This window comes from Mytilus trossulus, unplaced genomic scaffold (assembly GCF_036588685.1).
Source record: "Mytilus trossulus isolate FHL-02 unplaced genomic scaffold, PNRI_Mtr1.1.1.hap1 h1tg000146l___fragment_2___debris__unscaffolded, whole genome shotgun sequence".
Classification (NCBI taxonomy): Eukaryota; Metazoa; Mollusca; class Bivalvia; order Mytilida; family Mytilidae; genus Mytilus; species Mytilus trossulus.
The window spans coordinates 238,152-249,790 of record NW_026963303.1 but is presented as its reverse complement, the minus strand read 5'-3'; the positions used below and the strand labels follow the sequence as shown (position 1 = coordinate 249,790).

General features: G+C 31.6%; 1 protein-coding gene across 1 annotated transcript; it reads left to right on the top strand.

The window, feature by feature from the left end:
- Positions 1 to 3,007: 3,007 nt before the first annotated feature.
- On the top strand, positions 3,008 to 11,424 carry LOC134700462 (uncharacterized; the record flags this gene model as incomplete). Its single annotated transcript, XM_063561858.1, has 6 exons — positions 3,008 to 3,115; positions 3,722 to 3,826; positions 7,079 to 7,183; positions 9,273 to 9,386; positions 10,577 to 10,681; positions 11,320 to 11,424. Coding segments are annotated over 6 exons (587 nt in total), but the record flags the coding sequence as incomplete, so codon positions are not given.
- Between the last annotated feature and the right edge of the window lie 215 nt (positions 11,425 to 11,639).

Genomic DNA, 11,639 nt, shown 5'->3' with positions numbered 1-11,639 from the left:
TATGCAGCATACTTTTCATATACCGAGTATTTATGAATTTTTAATTAGTTTGTTTCTAATTTTGCGGAACATGCGTTATTTTATTCTCAACTTAAAATTGTGTTGTTTATAGTTTATATCTGAGATACTGAAATTTCAGTGACAGTCATGAAGTAGCTAATATAAATAAGAAGATGAGGTATGTTTGCCAATGAGACAACTTTCCACAAGAGACCAACATGAATCAGTAATTAACAAATATAGGTCACCGTACGGTCTTCAACAATGAACAAAGCCAATACCGCATAGTGAGCTATAAAAGACTCCGAAATGACAATATGAAACACTTTTCAAAGTTATCCCTTGTTCATCATAACTTTTAAGTTGTGATATCATCCATGAAAAATGATCGCAGTGACATGAAAACTGCAGCCACTAATTTCTCGTCAAACGGTTTTTGACGAATACTAAATGTCTTTCCTACTTCGTTATGGCATAATAGGGTATGTTCTGGAATTAAATCAGCAGTGGCTTCACGGGGGAATAAATAGCACATATAAACAACTGCAATAAATGCATTTAAACAATATTAACTATATTTACTATTTACTTAAAAATTGAATGCCTCTTTTTGTAAATTTATTGGGTTGTAAAAGCGTTGACCGAAGTACATTTTGTATGAAGCGCGGAAGCGCTTCTATACTAAAAATGTGCGCACGGTCAACGCTTTTACAACCCTATAAAGTTACAAAAAGAAGCATTCAATACTTATAATTACATTTTTTGGCTATGATCATGAAAACACGAATTTTATATTTTTTTGTATTTTATTCACCTGTGCACTTTATTGTGGGACCACGTGTTATCATGCCGGAATGAAAAGTTTTATTGAGTGATGCAATTGCTTACGGAATAACACGTGATGTGCAGTTAGCCAATCTAAATAAGGTATTATAATGAAACATACATCTAATCTAATTATTTAAGGATAAATGAATTTTTGTTTACTGTCTTAATCAGAAATCTGACGTAAGGTGACACACGCGTGTCGCCTGACAATTATTGGCATGTATCATAATTTCCATTGCTCATTCACATATTTTGTGGCATAGTTCTTGGAAAAAAGTAAAATCACAAAAATACTGAACTCAGAGGAAAATCAATTTGGAAAGTCCATAATCACATGGCATCAAAAACGTATGGACAAGAACTGTCATATTCCTGACTTGGAACAGGCATTTTCAAATGTAGAAAATGGTGGATTAAACCTGGTTCTATAGCGCTAACCCTCTCACTTTAATAACAGTCTCATCAAATTCCGTCATTTTTACATGATGCGTTAAATAAAAAGTCACAATTTATAATATAGTCAAAATATGGGTACATCAGTCATCATCGTACAACAATTTTAAAAGGAACAATTTAACAGAACACAAAAACATCTACTATCTACGAAAACATTGATTGATTTGAGTGTTTGACGTTAGAATTTTTGTATACGTCACATAAATTTGTCGTTCTATGTGCATACAAATTTTTTTAAAACTTACATAGGTAATGTAAGCATACAGGGCTAAAAAATCAAAAGTATGTAAGAATAAATTACAGAAATAGACCGAGATTCAAACTAGTCCAAAACTGAGTTATAGATATAATTTATGAGCATCCAAAAATAATTAATTCCACTATAGAAATTTCTGTATATTAACAAAGTTCGTGTTTTCCCATTTCCAAATTTCTTGAAGCTTGTTCACCCTTCCAATTTTATGATATACTAGTATGTAGCTGTTTTCATAAGAACTCTTAATTATATATGCCTAAAAAGAAATGTCATAAGATGTTGGAACGTTTCGTAAATAATTCTTCGCCATAATTTTATAATATGCTATCAGATAAACGTTTTTAGTGTCAATATCAATAAAACAGTTTCCAGTTACGATTATCTATTATTTTTTTTTAATCTTACTTTATTTATAGATTGGTCTACCTCATCATAATGAAAAGTATGAAAACAAGTTTTATTGTGGAACTGTGATTTTTTTTCACGATAATAGCCCAAATAAAAATGAATGAAAAATGGGAAAATCCTCAAAATTGATCGCTTTCAAAGGGTCGTAGCAAAAATGAAGTGCAACACCATATATGTTTTTCTTCACCAATTATATTTTTCACAGTCATATATATCTAAAAATCAGGTTAAAATTTTTGGCTCCTCAGTTGTGTTCATCTTTTTGACGTAAGACATTTATAAAATCTTTCATTCATTTTCTACTCTGACGATACCGCTGCTATTAGATGCAAGTCGTTCATTATGACCACCTAAGTAGTAATGCTTTGAATCAAACATTATTTGTAAAAAAAAAAAGCGTTTCATAAATATAAAACTTCAACTCCCAACGGTACCACACATTGGTAGATATTTGGTCATGAACATGTATCTTTTATATATTTCTGAACCTAATGTTTTATATATTAAAGACAATTAAGACTCTGCTAATAACGTTTGTTTTCAGTTCAGTCTAAACATAAAATAGGCCGTTAGTTTTCTCGTTTGAATTGTTTTACATTCTCATTTCGGGACCTTTTCTTGTTGACTACTTTACTGTATGGGAAGTTCATGGTTTGAGGCCGTACAGTGACGTATAGTTGTTAATTTCAATATTATTTTTTGCTTTTCTGGAGAGTTGTCTCATTGGCAATCATACCACTTTTTTGATATTGATCAATACGTAAAGAAAAGATATGTCTTTAAAATAATTTTTTATATTTTACATCAGTGTGGTTAGGTTGAATTGTTGTGTGCAGGAATTACATAGAAATGTTAACATGCAGATCACAATAAGTATAATCTCTGTATAATTGGAATTTTTCGTATTTTGTTACCAAGCAGAAAAATTACAACTGCCGTGTCATTAAATTTGACCAGTTCTGGTAAGTTATAGCATTATGTGACGCTTTTGAACATTAATTTTCAGTTTCTATTTTGAAAAAGAAACTGAACAAATCACGTTGTCTTTTCTCATAATAGGGAAATATACATCTCATACACACAAACAGTTGACAGCAGAACGTCTGAAGGACGTTGAAAATCTAGAACATCCTGGTCATTCGATTTATGAGTTACCACCATCTGATAGTATGTATACATTGTAAAACCGAGTAGCAGCTTTGCTAAGCAAGTAGCAAAACAATATTTAGTACTATATATATAGTACTGTAGTCCTTATACTGTCCTATAAAACAAAATGATAACAATTATTTTAATTAATTTATGCCTCTTTTTTTTATATGGTTCGTCCTTTTACCACAGTGATTGTTTTTGTTTGTAAAAATAATCGACAATTTTAAAGCTTTTCGAATTAGGATAAAGGGAAAGAAGGGAAAGTTTTGGATATGTTGTTCAAATTGTGTTCTCTAATATTTGCTAGTAATTTACCAATATGCTGTTTTTCTATACATATATCAGAACGATAAATTTAAAGCAAGTACACGTAAAAATTTAAAAAAAGAAAACTACTTGTTTTACAAGTCTGCCGAAAACAAAGTTTATCAACTTTGCATAAATTATTTTAATTCTTACTTTCGGAGGAAAAGTTAAATTGACCAACGGAACTAGCAGTGATTGGTTTTGACCATGTGCCAGATCATCAAACAAAAAACGCTTTTTACGACTATTTTCTGTGTATGTTTTCTTTCTTTTTTTGCAAAGAGGAGCTGAACAAACGTTTTTTTCTTTTCATAGAACAATTCACATATAACACACATCATGCACGTGTACAACCAACCTCAGAACATTTGAAAGAATTAGAAAATGATTATCTGACTTCTGTGTTACCAGCTAATATTGGTATGTATAACATTAAAATTGCACCAGAACTAAACTGCATGCAGGTGATACATATAGTGCTGATTATATTTAGTGCTTGTTATAAGTAGTGCATATAATATTTTGTAACACAAACTAACAAAAGCTGTTTCTATAAATTGCAACAGTAACACACATACAAACCAAAATTTGAGGTAAATCCATTAAATTTTGGCACAACAATTCACATTGTTGACATGATTACAAGAATTATGTTTCGATGAATCCCATTTAAAAATGCATCTCAGAAAATTGATTATTTTCATTTTTGTGCATGCGCACGTGATGCATTGGGCTGTTGGAAAACCAGGAAAATAGAAGACTGTGTAACCCGAAATGAACCTACAGTCTGACCAATCATCTTTATTTCGCTGTCAACACATGAGTTTCGAATGTAGGCAAAAAGATATTATGTTAACGCCATATCCTTTCGAAATCTTACGGACATTATAAAGATAATTTGACAGGTACATAATATCTATGTGAAATTTTACCAATGAAATGTTTCAATAGGAACAATATGTTTACTTGCATGAGCACCACTTTGGGTGCCACATATGGATCAGGGACGTTAAACCTTGCACCCGAATTGAGCCCCCTCCAAACATGTGCAGGGTTCACAACCTGCAACACATATTCATACAAAGAATAACAAAAGCTCTAGGAAAGGGTTAGCATAAATATTGCAAACTTCCTATTATTCATAATAACAACAAATTAAATTGGGTTAACTAAACTTACATTATGTTTCCGGTGTCAGTTTGATTTAGAGAGATGCTGTCATAACAAGATAATACAATTAAAAATATAATTACGAACTTAATTCTATATGAATAAGTATTGTAATTGTCACTGGATGGAATACATGCAATATCAGCATAACAAACCTAACCTGGAACTTTATTCTATTGTAAGTTTAAAGAAATTTAGCTGTGACGTCACTTTTGTATGTCAATATATTCGGCTGGTTTACAATGTGTAGTTCGGCTGTGGTGTTGTCTAACGACGTATTCATTTTTGTATTATGTAGTTTATCGCTGCTGTGTTAACATGTATATCAATTATATGGTAATTTTTTTTAATATTCACTGTATATAAAAATATGAATTATTCTCAATACTATTAATAAATACTATTCCAGATAACCGGGGTCGTATTTGGCACACTGATTTGGAAAAGCTTGTTATCTTGGTTTGACTATCTTTTCCTTTTTAATATGAGTGTAAATGATGAGTTTTATGTGGACGAAACACCTGTCTGGCGTATCAAATTATAAACCTGGTACCTTTAATAACTATAAGCTTGTCGTTTTGTTCTATTGTATTGCTTATTTTAGTGTTTGTCGGTGCTATATGTTTTCCCGTGTATTTGAGTTGTAGTCCTGTCATGTAATGACATTTGAGTAAAACTGAGAAAGGATAGGGGGAATGTGTCAAATCGACAATAACCCAACCATAGAGCAGACAGCAGTCAAAGGCCACCAATGAGTCTTCAATGTAGCGAGAGACACCCACACCCTGAGGCGTCCTTCAGCTGGCCCCTTGAACAATATTTATACAAGTTCAGTGATAATGGACGTCATACTAAACTCCGAATTATACACAAGAAATTAAAAAGACCAGAGGCTCCGCATTTGGGACAGGCTCAAAATTGCGGCGGGGTTAAACGTGTTTAGGAGATCTTAACCCTCCCCCTATACGTCTAGCCAATGTAGAAAAGTAAACACATAACAATACGCACATTAAAATTCAATTCAAGAGAAGTCCAATTCCAAAGTTACAAAAGAAAACAAACAAAATGGCAATAATACAAGAATAACATCAGACTATAAGCAGTTAACTACATGTCAGCTCCGGACCTCAATAACACTGATTTGAAGATATATGAATATGAAGATATATGAATACCAGACACAACCCCTTCCGTTAGGGGCTTGTATCATACTATCATAAAATATATGAGAAGAACATTACCCGTGTCTTGCCAACAACTGTTTATTTCAATAAATGTATTTAGTTCCGATGCAAAGACCCTATAAGTGAATCAATATTAAAGCCAAAATATGCAATCTTTAATGATCTGACCACAACATTGTAATTATATCCTTCTTAGTAAGTCTGTTGTAAGCTTTTGTACGTTTTTGAGGTGAATACTGACATTTTTGTGCTTTGTAAGGAGTATTACCACAAAAGATCGTATGTGAAAAACCTGAACGTATAAGATGTCTGCAGGTTGAGTTATATTTACGAATTATTCCATATACAGATGATAAAATGAAGTAAATGCTTTGACTATTTTTATGATATCGAAAACCGTGGTGTAATATTTTTTCAGTAATACATAAAAAGTGTTACTTTAAACACTTCCATCAAAGCAGAGGTTTAAATGGCCACAAACCCAGCTTCAATAGACTATTTTTTCTTAAAATGTCCTGTATTAAGTCAGTACAATGGGCATTGTTATCTTTTAGTTCGTTTCCACGTGTTTTGCATTTTCGTGTGCCTGCTTTGTTGTTGTTCCTCTCGTCCATCCGATGTGTTCTCCCAGTTTTATATTGTAACCCGGATTAGCTTTTTCTCAATTAATTAATGAATTTCGAACAGAGGTATACTACTGTTGCATTTAATTATAAACGACATTTTTGTATATTACAATCTAAAACCGAAAGACGACGATTGACTATTGGTAGACGGGACGACAAAACCCCTGAACTACAACATGTACAATAAAGGCAAACGCAGACAACACCACATTCGAAATCTAACTCTTTTCAAGTTCATGATATATATATAAAAAGAAGATGTGGTATGATTGCCAATGATACAACTCTCCACAAAAAACCAAAATGACACAGAAATTAACAGTAACTTATAAGTCACCGTACGGCCTTCAACAAAGAACAAAGCCCATACCACATAGTCAGCTATAAAAGGCCCGAAATGACAATTTAAAACATTTAAAACGAGAAACTTACGTGTATATGAATATTACACTGTTTATCTATATATTAAAGTCATGAATGTATAATAGGAAGAAAATACCAATACGTAAAATGTTAAACAAAATAACCACACATGATAATTTGAAGTTGCTGACATAAGGTTCATGTGTAGAGCCAGATTATCAAATAAGTGATATAACAGATATTTCATTGTGTTCATCGAGTGTTCAAATGTTCCACTTGTTATTTAGATTTATAATTTATTATGATGTTTAAACTGTTCTCAATTCTAGATTCCTTCGCAAGCTCCCAATTACGATTTACTGTTGAAGACATCGCCAACGCAAGCTATCATAACCAACGTCCAGTTTTATCTACAGAATATGCAGACTATCAAAGTATGCAACTATACGTATGCTTTTTATTTAGTGTCCTATACCAGATAAATTTATAATTGTTAAATGTTCCCCGATTTGACTCAAATTCTCATATTTGTTGGGTGACATACATTTTATATGCTGAAATGTATATTCAATTAACAATGACATAAATGAGTCTGAAATAAACAATTTACAATGAATGGAATCGGTAATATATATCTTAGAATTTCGCATGAGTTTCGAGTGTATTTTGTATAGACGCCATCAAGTTCATGATCGGAATGACCTCCAATGTCGGGGACACATAACATTAATTATCCGATGTAAACATGAAACCGGAATTAAAAGGCGTCCTAGCCAGGATATTCGCTTGTAATTGGTATACTCATAGTCGACCTTGTCTACATAAAATAATGCCTTTACTTATCCAGAAATATGAGTGTTGCCATTGATTCGTTTCATGTGTTTCAGTATCTGATTTTGCCATTTGATAAAAGACTTTCCGTTTTGTATTTTCATTAGAGTTTGTTATTTTTTGTAATTTTGCGTTTTTCTTTAAATTTGTTCAGTCTGTCAACTGTTCAGGTGTTTTCAGTATGAATATGCAGAAGTAAAAATGCCAACATGAATAAGTTATCATGCATGATATAACTTTCAGTATGTTGGTTTTTTTATTTAGAAATTCTATAGGATGATCCATAGCCCAAGTCAGTTTCCAACTTCCCAAAATATAACTAATCGAATTCATGAATTAGACGTATTACCAGGTTGTAGTAACACGAGTCACACACTTGGTGCCACGAAGGTAGTCCATAATCTATCAAGGTCCTATTTGGTGGTGTAATACCTACCATATATCTGACCCTATTATTTTTATAAATCATTCCGCGTTAGCCGATCATAGGGGCCGTTTAAAACTTGCAGTAAGGTGAAAGTTTTTTGCTCCTTGTTTAAGGCATCACTGTAACTTTGAAATGGACAAAAAGCAATACACGACCTTTTTCTTTGCTTTGTTTGTGATTTTAGCTGTGATTGTACTGATTTTCTGTCATACTCCATAGCCTTTGTTTTTCACGTGTACGTCTGCTAGAAATACAGTGCATAAAGTAAGGAAATATGAGTTCATTCACTACTTATGACTTTTTTGTTCCCTTGTTGGATCCCAAATGCTCTTCAACTTTGCACTTGTTTGGGTTTATAAATAATTTGATATGAGCTTCACTGATGAGTCTTATGTAGACGAAACGCGCGGCTGACGTAATAAATCATAATACTGGTACCTTTGTTAACCACCCTTAATCAATACGTACCACATAACAGAGAGGGTTTGATAGTACCAACAAAACAACATATCTTTTTTAAAAACAATTGAGTGATCTTAAATTTTTAACCATAACCTGCTTCAATTTGAAACCTATGTAATATTATTCAGTTATTCTACATTGTATTTCCTTTCTTAACACAGAAAATTGTAAAATTTGTGTAATTATAAAGATGTCTTCTTTGATACGCCTTTTGACATTTTTTTATAGGGACATGTACTATTTAAGTTGGAGTAATTTTAAAGCTATGAACACGATTTTCAAGAAAATTCATCTTCCTATTTTTTATTTTGCTTCTGCAATTCAAGTAGGAGAAATTTCAATCCACTATTTCGGACACCAAAATTCAAATAACGATTAATCCGATTTTCCTACATTTCTAAAATGACCCATTCATACAATACTGTGCTCTCACGAATCTGTCTACAACACACATTCTTTAAATACTCAATTATATCAAAAATGTATTTACTATAAAACCAAACTCAAATGGATACTAAAAAAAATACAGAGAACATTAAACAAAATCAAACGTTATTTAAAAGATATATAATATAGACTTTTTGAAAAATGATTTTATCAGCGCTTTAAATTTTCAATACATTTTGCCTCCATTATCACTGACGAGACATTGATTGTTGAAATGCTCGTATGATACAGCAACATTGGTTCCGTTTATGTTAGTATGTTTATACCATATCAACAAACGAAACTACATTGTTTGTCCAAGATTTGAACATTTAAATGGTTGAATGAAAATAACTACTTTTTTCCTTTTATATAAGATCTCTCTGAAATGGAATCAGAGTCAGATATAAAAGAAAGTGAAGATAATTATAATCAAACAAATCGGATGAAGGTACTTCAAAGAGATGCAATAACAGTGAGAGTTGACAATGGTATGTGTAAACAAAGTATAATCGAGTTTACTGAAATTTAAGTTACATCAGTATATTCAATATCAGGAAAAAACAATAATTGTTAATCAAACAAATTTAATAAATAGATTATGTAAACAAAACAAAAACAACATGCCCGATCTTTAATCAAACTGAATACTTTCAGTGTTACACTTGTTTGAATATTAGAGCCGATGATCTGAAAAGAATACATTACTCGTGTAATTGATTAAATATCAATCAAGAGTTATGAGATTGTATGATTCATATTTTGAATTAGTGATAAAGTTAACACCATGAAGGGTGACAAATCAATATTTGATGGAGCCTTCTTGTCGCTCAGAAGCATCTGATACAGGTATTGGTTGTTTTTTTTTGTTATTAGTGATGATCTAATATAAGTTAGAATATATTGTCTTTGGTAAACCTTTTGTTTGTTTCTTTTGGCTTTGGTTATTGAACTGTAAATTTTAAAAGGTATATTTGGTATGAATGCCAATGAGACAACTTTCTGTCAAGATCATAATTTGTAAAAAGTAAACCATTATAGATCAAAGAACGACCTTCAACACCGAGACTTGGCTCACATTAAACAACAAGCAATTAAAAGAGCTCTAATAATTACTAGAAAAATCGACGGTCACATCTTTATAAAAAAAACGTGAAACGAGAAGCATCTTTGACTCACACCAACAAACGACAACAGTAAACAACATGTTCCTGACCGTGGACCGAGCAAACAATTTCCGTTTGGTATCTTTCGCCTGTATTGTAGTCAATCTTATAAATTGAATTAGAAAATTGTACACAGGTGTTTATATGAATTTAAATTATGTCAAGTCTATTAACAGTCCAATGATCTCTAGCGTTACATGTATCAACTCAACCACAATTCAGATTGATACATGTTTCTACCTCTCACTGGTTGTATATGATTTCAATTGACTAAAATTAAACTGTATGAATGTCGTACAGCATAAGAATTTTATTCTCAATTCCGAAATATGGTAAGAATCAACGCAGTTATGGTGACCACGAATGTACGTTATATCAGATAGATTTAGTAACAGTTCTTTTTTCACGTATTGGCACTAATTTCTACCCTCGTCTTAAATGTTGTGATTTATTTTATTTATTCTGAACAATTTCTTTTTAACCAGAAATATCGACCTTTAATTATGTTCCTCTAGATTCTATCAACCTCCATGTTATTGACGTTGTTAACCATACACCCGACAATAAACGTGTTGGTTTGGAAAGTGATAAAGAGAGAAGCAGCACACAATCGAACGATAGTAAGCATTTTGTTACGTTTGTCTCAAAAATATTGAATTAATACTTTATGTTTAACTTCCTCTTTTTAATGCAAAATATTTTTAATCTCTATTGATGCAGTCTGACTACGACCAGTGATAGAACACAATGTCAAATAATGAAACTATCTAAAATCATGAAATGAAAAGTACTTTTATTGTGCATCTAACATGTTTTGCTACTCAGTTTTACTTTTATTTTCATAAGAAATAAAAACAATAGTAGTATGTTTTGGTTATCTCAAATCCTACCACCTTTTGTAATTACAACCAAACATATGCAGAAGTTTATGATTTTCAATAATTTGACTAGTAATATTATACTAATAAAGGATTTCAGATGAACATAACAATTCAACAATGATATGATATTGGTGATTATGTACTTGGGGATTGATAAATGACATTCAAAGATTAAGGATGTTTAAGACAAATGTTTAGAAAAACCGAACCAAACAAGCTTTGAAATAATATGAGGAATGTAAATAAAGATTAAATGAAAGTAAGAGTATATTAGAAATATTTAAAAAGTGGTTCCTTACTACACCAAGCAAAGCTACTTCATCATCTTACCTAAATACGAAGTATGAAGTAATTATTTTTTATTTTATATATTTTAGGCACAGTTTCACCTTTGACCGCGTTGATAGAGGTAACATACACTGGATAAAGATAATTAATTTTCAGATTTGGCTTGTCAATTATTTCCCAGATTCCTAATTCAGGTCAGGAAAGACTTTTTAAACAAAATACATACAAGGGATCACATAAATCCCAACGACAAACAACAGACAAAAGTAAAACCCACAAAACCATTTCACACAAATACCAACAAATACAAACAACACATTGTCCAGAAAGCCAAACTTGGTACAACATATGATGTGATTATATACATTTCATTATTGAATCATTTTAAACTTTTAAATGGCGGATGCTT